The sequence below is a fragment of the Amphiura filiformis genome, chromosome 1 (assembly GCF_039555335.1).
Source record: "Amphiura filiformis chromosome 1, Afil_fr2py, whole genome shotgun sequence".
NCBI lineage: Eukaryota > Metazoa > Echinodermata > Ophiuroidea > Amphilepidida > Amphiuridae > Amphiura > Amphiura filiformis.
The window spans coordinates 61,257,669-61,278,222 of record NC_092628.1 but is presented as its reverse complement, the minus strand read 5'-3'; the positions used below and the strand labels follow the sequence as shown (position 1 = coordinate 61,278,222).

The following is a 20,554-nucleotide window of genomic DNA, read 5'->3' as shown; positions in this document are numbered from 1 at the left end:
CAGCCAGCCAGAATGACTGCATGAGAACACACAATAACAGATCTCTCAATGAATGAAGTGTGAACTTTGAAATCTATTTCTAGTTACTGATCTTTCTTATTCTGGTTAACAAAAATTTAAAGTATATATAATTATTGATGTTGTGTTTTTATTGTTCTTTTGCAGATTTTTTGGAAACCGTTCTTTTTGCTTTGATCGTTTAGATCTGTATGACAAGTAAGTATGACTATATTAGGACAAATATTTCTTCATAATATATAAAAGTATTACATTCATGCTCTCTCTCTATCTCTCTGAGATTTAAAATGATATTAAAAGATGAACTTTGACTTAATGTTTGTGTTCTTATGTATAGAATTTGGTACAGATTCTCATTTTCCTATAGCTAGTTGTCATGAAATCAACATGATTTATTAAAATCATACTTTTTCATATGAGAGATTAACGATTGGTGGACAGGTCTAAATGTATCGCTTTTGGGCATTATTGGAAAACAATGTCTGAACACTAAAACATTCAAAGGAAAAATGTGACAAATGATCCCACAAGAACTGGTTTAACTGTATTTAAACACACAAGTGAAAGCGCCTGGTAAATGTGTACATTTTGTGTGGTTATCTTAAATGCATAAATGCACACTTTCAAACAGTTGTAAGCAAAACTGAACGCTTAAAGCTTTTAAACCACTGTACTCCTAAATTTCTTTATTTCAGAGCTTTAAAAGATGCAGAAAAAGCTATAACTTTAGCAAAAGATTGGCCTAAAGGATATTTTAGAAAAGGACGTGCTCTATCAGGACTACGAGTGAGTATGCCAAACTTAAATTATGGTACATAGATTAAATAAAGCATGTACTAGCAATGGGTTGTTAATTAAGTAGAAATATCAAATGATATAGTATATGTAATTCAGGTATTACCCTGGGTTTCACAGGTTTAGTGTTTTTACATAAGTTCACATATCAAAAAGACTCTTATAACCATAACTGCAGAAATCGGAATTGATTACTCAAAAAAGAAAATGATTTGATGTCTACACTGTAATTAATTTGCTAGTATCAAATAATTCTTTACCAATTCACAAGAGAGAATCATAGGATTCTGCACAAATTCTGTTGTTACAAGAGAGTCAAACAATTCTTGACAAATTCTTTTACAAGAGTCAACTGAATTTTGACAAAGATAGGGTCAAATGATTCTTAACAAATGATTTTTGACAAATTCTACAAGAGAGAATCATGATTCTTGACAAAACATGCAAATTCTGAGAGGCAATTGCTTTGCTTTATGAACAGTACTCAGTGATCAATTTGCAAGAATTGGACGATTCTTGCTGCATTCTTGTACCACAGAAGTAAATTTAATTCCATTCTTCTGTATTTTCTTTGATCTGCCACAGCTTTATGCAGAAGCAGAAAATGCCTTTGAGCAAGTTTTAAAATTGGATAAAAACTGTGAAGAAGCCGTGGAAGAATTGCGACGTGTACGTGGCTACCAGCTCATGGTATGTAGAACATAAAGCACATTTCTGTCTCAAAAGGAAGTTATGATTGAACGGGATGAAAACTTATACCCAAATTCTGCTGTTATGGCACCGCAATTTTTATGCAGACAATATGCTTATGTGATCTGATATTATCTGTCTTATATTTTGTGAACATGCTTACTATTGATGGCACATGGTAGATGCTTATATACTTGTATTTGTACCGAAAAGTGAAGGATCCTGAATGCAGACAGTGGAACAAGTTCAAACTATATCATTTGATGTGATAGGACATTCAGATACAATTTTGTCATTAAAAAGGAGATGTGGAAGTATATTCTTTAAGTAGATCATAGAAATTGTACCTGATTTCATTTCTGTGTAAAACACTGCCAATATTGTTTGTATTGTAGGAGATGGGTTTCACCAGACCGCAGAGTGAGGCTGCTATACGTCAGTATGGTCCCGTTCAAGCTGCATGAGAGGTTCTTCTAATGCAAGGTGCCCCTAGTGAGAGGTCTTCACAAGCCTTTGGTGAAGATGTTTATTTATCAGATGAAGAAGATTACATCACAGAAACTATTGAACAGAGCAAGACAGAGTAAGTTATGAAACTGACTCAAGACTAATTAATGTAGTGTATGAAAGTTAGCTAAAAAACTTGTTTAATTTTGAGTACTTTTCGTAAGAACATTTGCATCAATTGGAATCCTCCTTTGCATCTTGTATATTTATTACATTATGTGATGCGATCAAGCAAAATCAGTCGAAACTCGGAAATATTGATTTTGAGATATAGCCAAACAAAGGAAATATTTCCTTTTGTTCCCTGTTGTTTTGGAAACTCTTTAATTGCTCATACATTTGGAACTTGTTATTCAATTTCAATGGGGTTTTCTGCAAAATGCAGCTTTGTAAATGTTTTTTACTATCCTATAATAAACTGAAAATTTAATGTTTTCGAGTTGCGACTGATTTTGCTTGATCGCATCACATATATCTTTGTAATGGAATTTATCATGTTAGATTTTAAAATCTTCAAATATATATACAAGTATATATTTTATGTTAATGTTAAGAAGTATTTTTCGAGAATCAAACTATTTCTACAAGTTTTGTGCATGTCTATTATAATTCTACCTGTTCTTTTTATGTCTTACTAGTGTTGGTAATCCTGAGGGTTTGCGGTCTATATGGGTTGGCAATGTTCAAGCTACTGTATCTGAAAAAGAACTGAGGGATCTCTTTGGACAGTAAGTATACAGCTTTTCAAGTTTGCATTACAAGTGTTAGCCCATACATAATATTCATAATAGCAGTTATGCATTTTATTCTTTTGGAATCCTCTTTTTATATAAGTATGGCTTAAAGGTTGACTTGGCATAAGCATCAAAAGTTTTACAGGAAGTTTTCTCTGTTTCCTCAATATTTTTTAGTTGAGATTGAATCCATAGAAACATGGTCCAGGCTTTCAGTTAATGAAGGAAAGTGTTGATCTGATGACAAAGTAAAAACAAGCTGAAATTGACCAATGTCTTCCAAGGATCACATTCTACAACAGCAGTTGAATAATAATTGGAAAACAAGAGGGGGGAATTGAGCATCACATAAACTTGTTTATTGAGAGGCTCCTTAAATCTAATGAAAAGATAATATGAAATTGGGAAATTTGAATGTAGAATAAGTGCCTCATACTGAAAAGAGACATTAAACACCCTAAAAATGAAAAAAAAAACACCCATCAAACTTCATGTTGAGAAAATCAACAATAAAATGTTTGACATTCATTTTTGAATACTTTCACATCATTGCAGGTATGGAGAAGTACAGAGTGTGCGTCGTTTACAAGACAAATTTTGTTGTTTTATAAACTTCAAAAAAGCCACACAAGCCAGCATTGCAATGTCTCAGCTACAGGTAAGTATACATACCATGTTCAGCATTGTTTAATTCACTTCACCATTTGTAATGATTATGAATAATTTACCTAATTACAAATACTTTAGAAACATTTTGTAAGTGCCACTTACAACGGTCTTGCATTTCCATGAAGGGACCAGTTGTGGACTGCAAGGCTGCTGGAAGTACATGCACATGGATTTTAGTGCATTTATTTTACAAAAGAAGCATTTTCCTTTGTAAAAATCCAAGTAATGATCAAGAAAAAAAGAAAGCAAATGCTTTAAGTTAAGTGCAGACATGGAAAGTGTCAGTAGAATGCAAGACACTCCATGTGACATTTCTAATGGTCTTGTATTCCAGCAAATGGGACATGGGAATGTAAGACGGATATAAGTGGCACTTACGACATATTTTAGACTTAATTATAGTCATTTCTAGCCAATTATGGTCTTCAACTTCTGTTATACCTTAAGGGGGTACTACACCCCTGCCCAAATTTGTGCCTATTTTTGCATTTTTCTTGAAAATTATAGCGCATTGGGGACAAGTAAGATATGTATATTATAGGGGCAAGGACTACAACTACTGCACTGGAAATTTTATTTAAGCACAGACAACAGTTGTGGGGTTATGGTCAAAAATGAGGATGAAACCAATATTTGATCAATAAATCAATAACTACTTACTTTGAGTTGCTGAATTTTCAGTACAGTAATTGTAGTCCTTGCCCCTATAATATACATATCTTACTTGTCACCAATGTGCTATAATTTTTGAGAAAAATGCAAAAATAGGTATAAATTGGCCAGGGGTGTAGTCCCCTTAAATATGCATATATTGACTTCCACTTTAACATTTTGCAAAAAAGAACATTTTGCTAAAAATGTGCAGACAATCTTGAATTCTAGCACCAATTAGTCACATGTGTTTTTTAGTGTGCTGCATATTTTGACAATAAGTAACCAACTGCAAATTTGGTAATGCACACTATGAAGAAACACACCATCTTTAGTAGTTTATTTCAACCATATCAACCAGTCTAAACTTGACACATGTGCTGATGTACTACATAAATGTGTTCCATTCTAATCAATTGTTTTCTAGGGCCAAGAACTACATGGGCGTTTACTTTTGATAAAGTTTCCTGACAACCCAATAATTGAAGGCCAACCTCGCACCACCGTATTGAAAAAGACTGTACAGCCACAACAGCAGCAGCAGCAGCAGCAACCAAAAACCAAGCAACAAAAACCCACAGCACAAACACCTAAACAAAATACACAGCAAACTAATGGGTGAGTAAATTTTTTGCTTTGTTTTACCTTTCTTTTTGTTTGTTTGTTTGTTTGTTTGTTTGTTTGTTTAACCAGGTTGGTCCATGGACCATTCCAAGCTCATACACTAAATGCACAAGCCTGGATAGCCAGTACAGGCTAATAAAGATGCATGCTGGCCCAGATAGCTTTGAAAAACAAAGCAAAAAATGGAAGAAAATAGCAAGGAAAAGGAGAAAGAGGAGAAGGCCACTCCCAAACACAATTGTACAATTTTACTCTTAGCCCTTGCTTTACTTGAGTCTTCCTTGAAAAGATTTTATTATGACCAGTGACCATATCAGTAACCTTGTTACAGTTTGGTTGAAAGTTTGCACAATTCTGTTCTGCATTGCATCAGATAGAAGCCTTTATCAGAATTCTGCCAATTTAAGATCTTGCAAAATAATGTAAACTGAGCTCAAAAAGAAACTTATAATTTTTCACAAGGTCATATCTTGAAATCCTGTCCATCAAATTGAACCAAAATTACACACAGATTTACTTCAATACTCTACTCTTAACACATATCAGTAACCAAGCAGTTATCCAACTGACACAACAGCAAAATGCACTGACATGGGACAGCTTCCTGGACCACATTCACAGCCCAGCCCTGTTTCATGAAAAAAGTATATGAAAAGCAGAAAGCAGCACCGTTTTATCATCTGTGCAAGGATCTTGTGTGCATTCTCACAGATTTTTTGTCCTGGGTGCCAAATGTTGGGCTGTGAAAGTGAAGGAAGTCCAGGAAGCTGTCCCATGACAGTGCATTTTGCTGTTGTGTCAGTTGGACAACTGCTTGGTTACTGACATGTGTTTTGAGTAGAGTATTAAGGTAATCATGTGTGTAATTTGGTTCATTTTGATTGACAGTATTTTAAGATATGACCTTGTGATTCACAAGTTGTAAAAAATTATAAGTTTCTTTTTGAGCTCAGTTTATATGAAAAATTTAAGTGCGACCTTTTATGATTTAAATTTATGTATCCTGAAACTTTATGATGGTAACGGATAGTATAGTAAGTTTTTTGCCTTTTTTCATCACTATACAGCACCCAAGACAAGCTGACAGGCCCAGTCAATGGTGATGAATGTTACTTCTGGCGTACCACAGGCTGTGCCTTCGGTGATCGCTGCAAGTACAAGCACATCAAGACCTCCAGAGGAGTGGATCGTAAAGCATGGCAGAAGACAGTCTATAAAAACTGATGTGAAGTGTTGCTTCAATGAAGACAATGAAGAACAACTTTGCACTTTGTTTTAAAAAACTAAAATTTGAAAAACTAAAATAAGTTCTATTTTTTTATGGGTTTTTTTTTTTTGTGTTTCATTGTCAAAACTGATGTTTTGTTATGAAAATGAGAAGCAGAGAGTAGAAATGACCAATGATAACAACATTGAAACAGATACACATCTTTACATGCCATGGAATCAATATAAGTGGATGTTAAGTCTTGATTTCATGTTGTGTTTGAGAGAAAACTATAACTGTCCATGAAATGTTTTGCAAATTGCATGGGTGACAGAGAAATTTTGGACTAGGAGAGCCTTGCCTTTCTTTAGCTCCATGTGAAATGTTATGGGAAATCCACCATATTGGGTTGAAATGCACAGGTATCAAATAATGCATCTCCAATATATAAAAAGGCCCAAAATCAAATCACTATTTGTGTCTTAAATCATGAACGTTACAAAGGGTTGTGTATATAGCACTTGCTTTTGTTACACCCACTAGTATTACACAAAATGCAAACATGCACACACTTCAAATTAAAGATTTCTGTGTACATTGAGAAGCCCAAGCTCTCCTATTCCATTTTTCACTCTGATGTGGCAGTGATATCAGTGTGCATTTCATCAGGCGCAGCCTCAAATCGCTAGCATTCGCTCAAAGCGCTGGCATACACTCGCACACGCTTAAAGACACCGCATAGATGGGACCCATTATATTTGTGAAAAGCAGGGCTACATATGTGATTTATCCTACTGCTAGTATGGTACCAGCGGTTAACAAACTGAAAAGGCATCGTCAATACCCATGATTGATGCTTAGGCGGCTCCAACATCCATTGATGAAAAGAAATATTTAATTGAATCAGAAAAAATGTTCCCTTGGGCCTTGAATTCACTCGGTAGTTTTAACTGTGTATAGGTTGTGATGAAAATGGGAGTGTCCAATTTTGCTCTGTGAGAAACAAAAATATGTCGCAAATGTACGTTTCTTGCCTCTTTGTTTATGTGTGTATGTTAGTTTATTGCTTCGAATGGGGGGTTATTACACTGTGAGATAAACATCACAACTTGTGGTTTTGCAAGTTACTGTTATGACTGATACATGTTAGTGAGAAAGTGAGACTGCACAAGTGCAAACTCTTCAAATTTTACTGTGTCTTTCCATGTGGCTAACATTACAGCTGTACTCCTTAATATGAAGTAATGTCAGCCCTTTGGTGAGAGATTGCTTATTAAATTTGTGGATGGATGGAGCTTGGGCCGAAGGTGACTTCAGTCTGAAGATGGTCAAATGCAAACTTAAGACATGTTAAAGTTATGAAGTGCTAGAATGAAAATGTGAAGTGATTGCTGAAGGTATTCATTGTTAAAATCTCAAATATGTAAGAACTCCCATATGTAATTGAAATGAGTCGACATTGAATTGTTTTTATGAGATTTCAGATAAGATGAAAATTTGTTTCAGATAAGATGAAAATGAATTTTTTTGATTCGGGATGTCATGCTCATATTGAGATTGATATAACTCACAGTGAGACTAATATAACAAACTGGTAGAAGCCCAAAACAGCTGCTGAGATGAAGTCAGTTGTATTTTTATGTGTATATTTTCATTTATTTATCTTCAGGACGATCCTAACTAATTAAACCTTGTGGGTTGATTGATAGATATTTCCTGTTCCGATATTTATTTTCTTATCATAATCGTAGGTTTAGATGTTTTGTTGATTGTAGAATGTAGCTGTATATTGCCAGTGAAAGAAATGTGCTTTTAATGGTATGCTCAACATATCGTAAATTCAGGGAATTTTAAGAACACATGAATGTTAGGATTCATTCAAAGAAAATTGTTTATTGAGGAACAAAAATGTAAAACTTTTCGAATTGTTTTTCACATAGGTAAATGCAACATATTTGTGACACGATCTGGTCCATGGGGGCCAAAGGCGGCAAATTTGAAACCGCGATAAAGGTAAAAATATGGAGTAAAAAGCAATAAGATACATTAGAAAATAGACATCAAAACACTTCATAACTTTAGAACTGCTAGACCTTTGGTGTTTTCACTTTTCAGTAAATGATAGCCTGTTGTATGTTTAATGTAATAATTACAGTTACTCAATTTTCAAAAATACCTCCTTTGGCCCCCCATGGACTAGATCGTGTCACATTTTAATATTCTGTATACCCTTTGCTGTGAAGGCAAGCAGAAAATGAAGATCTTAACATTGTGCTGTTATATTTAGGCTTATACTTTCTCATCAGAGGATGTTTAAAGACATTCCCACAACCCAATGGGGTTTCTGACCTTGTATGTCTGGCTTTTGTACACATGTGGTACAGTTGATCATGCCTTGCATTGGAATTGTGTGCAAATATCTGGTGTTTTCATCCTATTATTTAACATTCATAACATCGAGACTTAGGAATAAAATTAATGCAGTGGGACAATATGAATGTTTCCTGTAAGAAAATCAAATATCAGTCCTAAGTCTCAACTATTAGCTTGTTGGCTGCAGTTTTAAAATTACCATTTTGTGTGTGTAGCAATGGGGACTTTGCCTTTAAAATTAGGTTATATTGATCAAATTTCCCAATCATAGTGCATTGTAGGAATGCCTTTAAGCCTCCTCTGCTTTCTCATCATATATACCTGGATTTGGCATATGGTATGTGCTTGACAAAAGAATTGTGCATGATTGCTGAAAATAAGCACCATCTGTATGGATTTTGTTTTCCCTTCATATGTGACACGATCTGGTCCATGGGGGCCAAAGGCGGCAAATTTGAAACCGAGATATAGGTAAAAATATGGAGTAAAAAGCAATACGATACATAAGAAAATAGACATCAAAACACTTCATAACTTTAGAACCAAGTATGCTAGAACTTTGGTGTTTTCACTTTTCAGTAAATGATAGCCTGTTGTATGTTTAATGTAATAATTACAGTTACTCAATTTTCAAAAATGCCTCCTTTGGCCCCCCATGGACTAGATCGTGTCACATTTTAATATTCTGTATACCCTTTGCTGTGAGGGCAAGCAGAAAATGAAGATCTTAACATTGTGCTGTTATATTTAGGCTTATACTTTCTCATCATATATACCTGGATTTGGCATATGGTATGTGCTTGACAAAAGAATTGTGCATGATTGCTGAAAATAAGCACCATCTGTATGGATTTTGTTTTCCCTTCATATGTGACACGATCTGGTCCATGGGGGCCAAAGGCGGCAAATTTGAAACTGAGATATAGGTAAAAATGTGGAGCAAAAAGCAATAAAATACATAAGAAAATAGACATCAAATAACTTCATAACTTTAGAACCAAGTATGCTAGACCTTTGGCATTTTCATTAAATGATAGCCTATTGTATGTATATTGTAATAATTATAGTAACTCAATTTTCAAAAATGCCTCCTTTGACCCCCATGGACCAGATCGTGTCACATATGAGATGCACATGTCTGACAATTGAGGCAATTATATTTGTTTTTGAATATATTGTTGAATTGTTGGCAGTTTTACTTGCAGTTTGTGAAAACAGATGTTTGGGTTTGTTTCTTTTATCTCTTCCTATTTTTCTCCCTCAAAAGTATAAAAGAATATTTTCCCAATCCTGTCAAAATGTTAAGGTCATGTACCACTTAAACTGTTGGTGAACCATAGAAAATGCAGATGATATGATAAATTTCTGCATTTTTTTTAATAACAGAATTTTCCAGACTTGATTGTGTTTAATATGTGAGTAAATTTGTATACGTATATGAAGGTAATCATATGATAACCTTGCACAGCAAATCTGTTGAAATACCGAATTTAAGAGTATAGGCCCTGTAAAAAGAGCAAGCACTTTGCAAACTAAAAATATATATGGTAACAACTTATAATCTAAATGGGAGATGTCAGATGCTTTAGTTATCATATGAGAGTCCTAGTGACTTGATGCATATGTGCAATTACCTGCAGTTATGTGTGGAATTTAATACAAAGTAACTCCATTGTTTTGATACCAATAGCCTGTTCTGTTTCCTTACAGTGCTTAGTGGTGTTTTAACTTCACTGGAAACATCTGATAGTTGTTTGCATTACATTTTACCCAACTTAAAATAAACCAGGGATCTTCCTCCATGTTAAGAGTGTTCAAAATCCTTTCCTTTCCGTTCCATTCATTCTTGAAATTACCATGGAAGAACGGGATGTTGCCAAGAAACAAGAAGAATCTATGATGTAATTGTTTTTTATCTTACAAAAAATGTTCATATCTTTTGAAAAGGAAAAAGAAAATCATCAGATTCATTATTGCATTTCATGTTTACTGTACTGTAGAACATTGTTGTCAAGATGTTATACTAAAGTGTCATCACTCGCAAGCAAATAAACATGGGCATTTATGATTTAGTAGTTTTGTCACTTGAACAGAGTAAACTTGCATTCCAAAGGTTACAAAATTATTTTGTTTAATTTGGTTGTTATTTTTATGCAAAGAAGCGTGTGGTCAAAATAAAAATAAAAAACTTGACTATGTAATTTCCAAGATTGAAATAAAATACTTATACTGATGTTTACTACAATACTCATGGTGGTGGTGTTTTTGAATTATTTCATGTTGTTTGGTGATCATTTCATCCCAGGGAATATGCTGCTATGAAATGCATAAATGTCTGAATAATTTTAGACTTGCCAGCATGATTATGATTATGGTGCCACTTCGTATTTATTTTACAAAATTGGTGGATCTAAGACCAGTACTGAAGACAAAAGAATGGACATTCTGAAGAATAACTTCACATCATTTTATTGTTATATACAATACAAAAATAAAAAATACATTCCACTTAAATTAATACAGAGCCTGATTGTCCAAATGTGACATTGCAAAATATGACATTGCCAAATATATGTCAAATTAAAGTGATATGGGTGAAATTCATACAATCAGATTTTGAATTATAACCCATGAAAGTTATGTGTGTACAATGTATATTAAGGATACCAAAAATTGTTTGCTTGTCCACGCAACCTCTCCAGGAGGTACATGTAGGGTCAGTCACTCTTATTTTTTCTTTTACTGTTTTAAATTACAGCCAAAACATGCATAATTAAGCTTTGAAGCTAATTATGCATGTTTTTATTAAAATTTAGTCTATAGCCTATAGGTGTGAATTAAGATATTTCATTTGTGCATCTCTTCATGTTTTAAAACAATTTAGAAATGGAGAAGGAACTGTTTAAAAACATTTTGTGTTCTAATTCAGGATGTCAAAACTCTAAAAAAAATAACACTTCTGGTATTTCCAAAATTAGGATTGGTTTTCTTTTGTACAGTAAAACTCTTCCTGATTTTCAAAATCAGGGCCAGTCAGTGGAGGACAAGCAAAAAACATAACATGCCTGCATAATTATATATCTATTTTTTCAACAATATAGACCTGACATAATAGAGTATTGCACAAATATGAAAAGGCAGTAATTGATGAGAAAGGAAAGTAGTGAAAACTACTGGTCCCGAGGTGTTGGCTGATTTTAAAGTAGTAAAAATCAGCCAACACTGAGGGACCAGTGGTTTTAATATTGTGGTTTAGCTGATTTTATTTGTAGGATATCTGGTCAATCAATGAAAAGTTAGGATATGCCCAGTTAAATCAGAACAATTATCAGGGCTGTCAACTTTTTTGAATTGCTTGGCGTGAGACAGAGGCGTACCGGGATTTGCCGACTCCAATGTTCATTTTGTGCCCTGATCATATTTGAGCCACGACGCTCGAGAATGTGAAAAGCGGGGGGGGGGGTTGTAGGAGCAACAAATTATTCATGACGATGCGTGAGATTTTACTCATTTTCCAGCTTTTTATGCGTGAGATTTACTACATAGGCGTGAGATTATACTACCTTGGCGTGAGACCGTGAGAAAGTGACCCAATGCGTGAGACTCACGGCCAATGCGTGAGAGTTGACAGCCCTGAATTATACACAAAAATTGGTTTTATATTACAATTTGTGTATTATTGTCCATTGGTGATCTTGACAAAACAATATTGCAGCAGGCGCCATTTTGTTGCAACAGTCGCATCTACAGAATTGTCACTGTATAGCAGCTCCTGCCAGTTAAAAAGCAGTGATGCCACAGGATCATGACACCATGGTTTCAGGTGTGGAAGCTTGTACTTTGCTGTGTCCGTGTGGTTACCCGCATGCTGGGAAGTAGTAGAAATACCACACCCAGATACCGGCACAATTTACCAATGATATGACCCAATTAAAGCCATAATGTATGATCTTATAATATGAAATTGGTTAATTTTTTTCAAACCTGATTTTTTGGCATATTTATAATGTTTACACAGTCCCAACTTGCCCCTAAATGGAATCAGCCAAATTTGTTGTTATTGTAGTTCAACAGCAATTTTGGACAAAGTCATATAATGACTTTAAGTCCCCCATAGATACAGTAAAACCTCATAACGAAATCGGATACAAGAAAAACCCTGTTATAAAGAAGTATTTTTCCAGAACCAAGATACAAAATTCTTTTGTTATTAATTTTTTGTACAACCCTGATATAACGAAATTTAGATATAAAGAACTAATTTCTCTGTCCCTGACAACTTCGTTATATTGAGTTTCCACTGTAGATCTCTGTGTTAAACGGTCAAAACAGCCAGTTGGGTTTCTTTCACTTTACCTTGTTATTTTGGCTAAAATTTACAGAAACCCTATGGTCATGTTTTTTATACTGGGCACCTAAAAAGGGTGGCTTTGTTGCATTCTTACTCATCAAGACGTGTTTACATGCATGCAGCTTGTTTATTTGATATTTATTATGAGCTTGTTTAGTACTATTTTTTTCCTTAGACATTGGTCTTTCAATTTCTGAAACAAAAATTTATGATTTTCATTTGTACTAATTACTGTAACTCGTTAAGTCTAATTAGTCAAGGGTGGCTCATGTGGCGGAAGATCACAATGCTGTACAATGGTGATCCTCCGCCACATGATCTTCAATAAACATTATTGATGGATTTCTACTTGTTTCTGTACTTGATCTCAGCCAAGTGATATCATGTTTAGCATTCATTGCCTCAGTATTTGTTAATTAGACAATTAAAAATTACTAATTACTTGTTGCTACATTAATAAAGTTTGTTGCCCTCTATGTATTTGAATAGGGATTTAATGTAGGCAACATTCAAAAGGGTGCTATGGACAAACGAAACATGATAAAAGACTCAAATTTCTTAAGCAGACCTTGGTTGTGATCCTCTTTACTTCAGTAAACTAAAAACTAGTAAAACATAGAAAGTTTGCATCAAATCTGAAAGAGCGCCCTCATGCTCACTTTTGATCCAAAAGGTCCATTTTTTCTAAAACGCTTTGTCGAATTCTCTTTTAACTTTCAAAACTGGATTGTTGAGCTTATTTTACATCTAGTTACATGCCTCAATCATGAAAATTTGCATCTCCAGTGCCAGATAAGAGGTGTTTTCAAGAAATTTATATAAATATTGATAGATTTTTGACCACCCTGTATTTACATAATTGAAGTACTTGACCGCTAAAAGTTCCATATGGCTGGGTGGGCAATTAAGTTAACTATATTAAACATGTGTCAAAACTTTACATTATCAATGTACATCGAGGGGTGACACCCCTAACTGAATTAATATTTCCATCCTTATTTTGCTTGTTACACCCTGTATATTATATGGGTCACCCTGTATAATGACTCCCATTGTATCGTTTCTGAAATCATCTGAGTATATGCTCTCAGAATATATATACTTTTATTGGGTTCTAATGTAAACTTATGAAGTTATAGTACCAAACCTGTAAAAGCATGTGATTTGTTTGAAAAATACACATGCAACGCAACTGGTGCCCAACATAAAAAACATGACCCTATACAGAAGTCATTACTAAATAAATTTATTCAGCATTTTTGGTAAAGAATAACAAAATCAAGATTTGACGGAAATCGTACATTATGGCTTTACTATTTATAAGGTTTATTAAAATACATTATATCTAGAGAGTTCTATTTTGTTTAAGAAATTGCGGGAAACTAACATATAGTTATTATATAAAATTGAGCACATGTAGTCCATTGGACAATGCAGCATAAAGATGGATGGTGTTGAACTGTAAACTGTAAACAGGACTCCAACTGTTGCGACCCACATATATATTCTGCAATTAAAAAGAAAAACAAAAATTGCAAAATGTTGACAGCAACTGATAGTATTGCAAAGCACATTTTCTTGACTGACAAAGTACAATCCCGGACATAAATAGTTTGAACACTTGTGTCAAAGTAGGACTGTTTGAAACCGTATTTCTGTTATACTTGACATATTAACATTTCACTTTCTTTGGTGTGAAGTCTGAACCCTTCCCTACTATACAACCCTTCCCCACCAATGGATGTTTCTAGGGGTGCATGACCAAAAAAAAAAACTTCCAACATTGATCAGGGGAATGTGTAGCATATTTGAAGTACCCATGTTAAAGTGTTCCAACAATTATGACACTTCCTTTATTAGGCTAGGAAAAATTTAATTGGGTTAGGGTTACATAGTAATATATTCTGTTGTTCAGTCAGGATTATTTTCCCCACAAATTGCTAATTTAGCTTCATTTTGGATAGAAATCATTTCAAAGTTGAGACAAGCAGAGAAAGTTTTGGTGTATTTTTCATCAAATGTGGTAATTCTGTGGGTTAGTTTTCATAATGTAAACAACACACCCCACCCAATCCCAAATCAAGACCCGAGATAATTGTAGAATGCAAAGTATTATTGCCATTTGATGGTACCCACCTGCATTACGTTAACCCTCCTCTTATCCCATAGTCTAGCCATACCACAATTAGAGGAGCCACTAGCAATCAGGTACTTGTTGTCAGACTGCATACAGTAAAAGGTGTAGTTGTCTGGCTCCTCAAATGTTAGAGCAGGTGTCCTGAAAGACAGAAACAACATTATATAACATTTGTTAATGCAATTGTGTTGATATTCAATAGTAGAAAAGGTTTATCTTTTTGAAATTTCATGGCCAAACTTGTGCCTGTGTCAGTGATCTATTCCAGAAGCATCTGTCTTGTGTAGAATCCAATTATTTATTCTGTCAGAGATTCAATAGCGCATGCATCAAAGTTGATTCTCACACATTTTCTGATTCTATCCAAATATAATAGATATTTGTGAACATTAAATGATTCCCACAAAATTTGTTTGATTCTCACACCATGTGACAAAATCCTAATCCTGTTAAACATGGTTTTCAACTTTGTTTAATATGATTCTTGCAGGACTTTCTGAATCAACCCCAAACTCTCCTCCAAGTTCCTGACTATACTTTGTTTCACATTAACATTGAGTGACATAGTAGGTGTGCATTTCCCTGGTCGCAGTATCAAATTGTGTGCTAGCCTAATCCCACCGAGATGTATACACACAAGTATACAGGTGATTTGTTAGCAATTTGCAGATTTTTGAAAAAAAAAGTCCTATCAGTTGTCTCTCATTTTCTTTCAATCTGGTACTTACTGATAGCTAGTCCTAGTATCCCATAGGCGTATGAAGGAATCATAACCACATGCTAGCAAGGTGGATGGCGTCTCCCATTGAATGTCCAAGATACCAGCTCCTTTCCTGTAATTTTGTCCCAACATCCCAGTCATCTTTCCACTGATCATAGAAAGAAAAAAACACATGAAAACAACCATCAGAGTTGAGCATTTTGCTTCTAAAAATATCATGTAATCAGACAGTAATCCTATTTTAAGGGGGTACTACACCCCTGTCCAATTTTGTGCCTATTTTTGCATTTTTCTCGAAAAATATAGCACATTGGTGACAAGTAAGATATGTATATTATAGGGGCAAGGACTACAACTACTGTACTGAAAATTCAGCAACTCAAATCAAGTAGTTATTGATTTATTGATCAAATATTGGTTTTCCCTCATTTTTGACTGTAACTCCACAACTGTTGTCTGTGTTGAAATAAAATTTCCAGTGCAGTAGTTGCAGTCCTTGCCCCTATAATATACATATCTTACTTGTCCCCAATGTGCTATAATTTTTGAGAAAAATGCAAAAATGGGCACAAAATTGGGCAGGGGTGTAGTACCCCCTTAAGTGAATAGATATTGTCATCTAATATCATAACTGAAGCTGTATATACTGAGAGGCTAATTGTACAACATATGTTGTCTTGGAAACATTTTGGTATCACTTTGCAAGTGTTTAAACAAAGCATATTTTGGTCATATTTTCAACTCTTGGAAAAGCAATTGGCAAAGTGTTACACCTGAAAGCACCCAGAAGGTAACTTTGTGTAATTCTGTTTTTGGTATAATCAATCATCAGTTTGGTTGGGTGTAGGGTGATATTCATTATCTCTCTTTTTGGAGCTCCTATGTCAGTTTACTGCATAAAACAGCATTTCAAGTTCTTTGACCAGAGATATATCAGCAACGCATCTGTCTTGCCTAATAATTTCATTCTCCAGGTGTTTTCAACAGATACCATTACATACTTCATGATGAACATACCTTTGTATATCCCACAGTTTTAGAGGTTGTCTATTAGTTATGCATGACGTACCACTAGCAAAATATCTGGAAAGAAGAAGTACAAAATGATGTAATAATTATTCACACTATATATTATATTTTAAAATTATCTACAGTTTTCTACACACTCAATATTTTTTTCATGACACACTAGCATAAATGTGGATGTTTCAAATGAAAAGAGTATCTCAAAAGCAAAGAGATGTCACTTTTGAAATGCACCAAATTTCAAATACTGGTATCAATCTTTGTCATTCACAGCTTTTTATATCAAATGGAAGTTACCAAATTGGAGCTAACAAGATTATGCACACATCCATATGAATCAAGTTATCATAAAATGCATGGTCAGGTTCAGATTTATGACAGGTCAAAGGAGGGAGGACTTTCTTTTGACACTGCTTATCCTGTCATTCTTGGCCACCTAAGTTCTGCAATTAAATATAACTTACGATTGACATGGACTGATATGGATTGACCACACCCTATCCTGCACTGCCAATGATTGTCTGCACTCATCACTAGTCTTGTTCCACATCTTGACATACCCATCACGTGTACCAGCAATTATGACATCATCCGTCATGTCAACACAGGCAGCTTCATCATTACATCCGGATAGGTTTCGTAACAGCTCCCCAGTCTCCTTATTCCAAACTAACACTACGCCATCCCTGTTAAGAATTATTATCAAAGTGTACAAGGTTATGAGAATTATAGTAAGAATATACTACAAAGGTAAACATAATCAATCATCTCTGATAGTATGATGTTGCATGCATGTAGCTTACTGATAACTTAAGAATCAGGTTCAAACAAAGCGTAACATGTTATTGTTTGTTTAATAGCATTAACATGTATACTTGACATCTTTGCTACATAACTTGAGTATATATTATATTCAAGGTTTTAAAGTAAAGGTACAAGTACAGAATATCCTTACCTGCCACCAGCAACCACTTGATCTCCATGTACAGCAAATCGACATACATCTCTGTGATGCCCTGTCAAATTCACCTTGGGTTGCCTCATATATCCTCTTTTCTTGAGTAACACTTGATGTCCCTTGATCACACATCCTTGTGCGATGTACAGAAGATCATCATCTAACTGTATCCATGGTATCAAACTAAGGCAAAATAGAATTAAAAAATAATACATTTCTCTCAAATTCTTGTATTTTTTTCAAAATAAGTAACAAAATCAGTGATAAATGAAAGTTGCTGTTCAAATTGAAAAATAAGGTTCTTTGGGTGACAGATCAAATGGAAAAATAGGGGGTCTTTGGGTGACAGCGACAATGAAAAAGGGGGTCTTAACAGCCTTACATATGCATCACCTCCAAAGTGGGAGTGCCCCCCCCCCCCGGTCTCTGCCTTTCTGTCTCTCAGCCTATTTATTTGTCTGCATCCATGAAATACAGTAAGATAGTAAATGTAAACCTGTATTTTAGCTAGAGTATCTCGAGCTAATCTCCCTGTGCAAAAGCTGGATCAAATGAAGCATCTCCTGAACAAATGGTATATTATAGGCCTACATGCTGTCAGAATAATATGTATTTTATAACAATTTCAATGATCTTGCTACTTACTGAACACCAAATTTCTTCAATGTGATATCTTGACAATGTCCATGTGTCCAATTGTATGATATACGGCACTGCTCTTTAATAGAAATCGCAAAACACCTTGAAAGAAATATAAGATGGTATCATATGTGATACTATAAATCTGTAATAAGAAGTAAATACAGCTCTATGTGTGGTATAAGGATCATTATTCAGTAAGGTGCCTATTTGAAGGTTTGGAAAATAAACATTTCAAAATGATTTTTCTATTAATTTATTTGCAGACTAAGAAAGAGATATGTCTCTAGTGTAGTAAACAAGTGTTTGCCTCAATCTTTATTAGCAACTTGATATATTTTTTTGGCTTTTTCTGCACCTAATGTCATCTCCATCACCGTCATCATCTCCATCACAATTACACTGAAGTTCAACTGATACCAAAAATGGTTATAGTTTTGATGAATTTATTGCACCAACATGAGGGCAAATGTCTAAATGAATTGAATGAAGATTGACTTGTGCTCTTGGGGTCAAATATATGACCTTACATTATTTTTTTTTGTCCTGGCGCGTCTAAAATTTTCATGACAGTAGATGAAGCAGATATCAGGACAGGATATTTTAGACATAAAATGGTGAAATTATTTTTACGCCATGTTAATCGCTATGAGAGATGTGTTACAATAACTTTTTCTATGTACAATAAATAATTTACAATTCCCAGTGTTTTTGATGCTGCTGAAATTATCCACTAAAAGATATCAGCATCAAAGGTTTTGATGCCCTCAATCAGGACATGGGGTTTTGGGGGTTGTGACACCCTGTACAACCAATTTTCTCGAAAATAACAAGTACTTTCAATGTTTTTTAAAACGTTCTTCTTAAATATATCTTAAAAGATATAAAAAGAAAGTCTATACTAAACAACTGCTAAAAAATATCGAAATCCCGTTTCGTATACGAGAGTAGCGGGACTGCAAATAGGCACTTACCGAAGAATGACCCATTTACCTAGCTTATTTCAAAGGGTAGGGAGGAGGGCACTTGTATTCCGACTGAGGTGGATACCATTGTTATAGATGAACCTCAAAACGGACCCTAAACAAGCAGTTTTGCCAGTGCTTTCATAATTATACCGTAAACACTTTATATTTTGGTCACATCACGTTTAGTTACCTTTCATGATTCTCCTTCTCTCTAGTACTAGTAGCTATATGCTTATCGACGTGTACATTGATAAAGCATTCACTGGTTTTTCGCCACACTGTATCATGACCACTGATTACACGCAATGATCTGCATACTTGAGCAAGACGGCCCAAATCGGCGATGGAAAGGTATGAAAAAATCTCGTAGAGAACCACGTACGGTAAATCTAATAGCGCTAACTTGTTTTCAACTTCTAGCATGACATAGAAGATTGATGGTGATGTTTTTATATTAATACTTCAAGCAATTTTTTTAATTTTTTTGCTCTATCATGTAGATTACACTTCATTTGTATCCGGCTTGTCTGTTGATCAGTCGATGAATGAATTTCTCTTCCGGTATGTTGCAAGGATATTGCGCAATCATTGTTTACGTCTCGAGCGTATCGATATAATTATATTTTCCAACAGCGCAGGGGGGAGCTGTGAGATCGGTGGCAAATTCAGTTCATTTTACAAAAATCTTCTTTTTTTTCCTTCAGTAAATTTTGCTTTATTCCGTATTAGGAGTGTTCAAAAATACTTTGGTGTGTGTGTGGGGGGGGGTAGGAAAAGTTGGAACCTCAGACGTCAAAAAAAATTTGATCCCTCCTGCTCCTAAGGGATTTTTTATTTCCCTTGTCATGGTCTGAAAAAATTTTTGATCCCCCCTTCATGCCCTAAAAAGAGGTTTCCAGTGATATAAAAAACCTTTTTTTTTTTTAGAAAAGGGGAGGGGATGATGTGGATCACGAAATGCCCTTTTAATGACATAAAATTTGAAAAATATTGCTGACTTTTAAAATCTACATTTTGGTCAAAAAGTCTGCTTGAATAGGTCGTTTTCAACAGATTCTTCACATTCGCGTTGCTATAAAAATTCAATTGTGTCATCTGTTGACTAATGACAAGTGTTTTTAGGGGGAAGCGTTAGCAGAGCTGTTAGCCTTCGTTCGATATATAAAAAAATCTGATTGGATGAAGGGAACACTTGATGTTTTGGCAGAAACCAACTTCAAATGTCTATTTTCCACTACTCCGTATTCCAGAAAAATATAGAACTAATTGTTTTGGATTAAAAAAATATTATCCTGTTTTGCTAAATGAAACATAGGGCCTAGCTGAATCCTAATCCTTTAGGTAGTCCTAACTGGCAATAAAATTCAAATTTTAATGTTTGGTCAATTTTTGGAAATAAGGGCCAAAAAAGCATGCATTTTAGGGTGTTTTTTGGCATTTTTCGTATTCAGTGACAATCAGGCCTAAAGAGTTGAATCAGTGGGTC

The 20,554-nt window shown here is 34.6% G+C and overlaps 2 protein-coding genes and 1 long non-coding RNA gene across 3 annotated transcripts in view; 1 reads left to right on the top strand and 2 right to left on the bottom strand.

Annotated features, from left to right (window-relative positions):
* LOC140168348 (uncharacterized) overlaps positions 1–6,490 on the top strand; it is a 39,471-nt gene extending 32,981 nt beyond the window's left edge. The window contains 8 exon segments of the mRNA XM_072191722.1: positions 166–216; positions 714–804; positions 1,399–1,503; positions 1,899–2,086; positions 2,649–2,738; positions 3,300–3,402; positions 4,492–4,682; positions 5,756–6,490. Coding sequence (XP_072047823.1) covers positions 166–216; positions 714–804; positions 1,399–1,503; positions 1,899–2,086; positions 2,649–2,738; positions 3,300–3,402; positions 4,492–4,682; positions 5,756–5,912 — 976 coding nt within the window. The 3' untranslated portion in view covers positions 5,913–6,490.
* The window catches only part of LOC140150325 (uncharacterized), a 444,264-nt gene that overhangs the window by 156,343 nt on the left and 267,367 nt on the right, over positions 1–20,554 (bottom strand). The window lies entirely within an intron of this gene.
* On the bottom strand, positions 11,911–19,605 carry LOC140150304 (F-box/WD repeat-containing protein 4-like). Its single transcript, XM_072172313.1, has 8 exons — positions 19,259–19,605; positions 18,107–18,202; positions 17,459–17,644; positions 16,968–17,189; positions 16,495–16,560; positions 15,485–15,625; positions 14,756–14,897; positions 11,911–14,126 (listed from the first exon to the last, which is right to left on the bottom strand). Exons 1-8 carry the CDS (start codon positions 19,489–19,491, stop codon positions 14,016–14,018), a joined length of 1,197 nt encoding a protein of 398 aa, XP_072028414.1. The 5' UTR covers positions 19,492–19,605; the 3' UTR covers positions 11,911–14,015.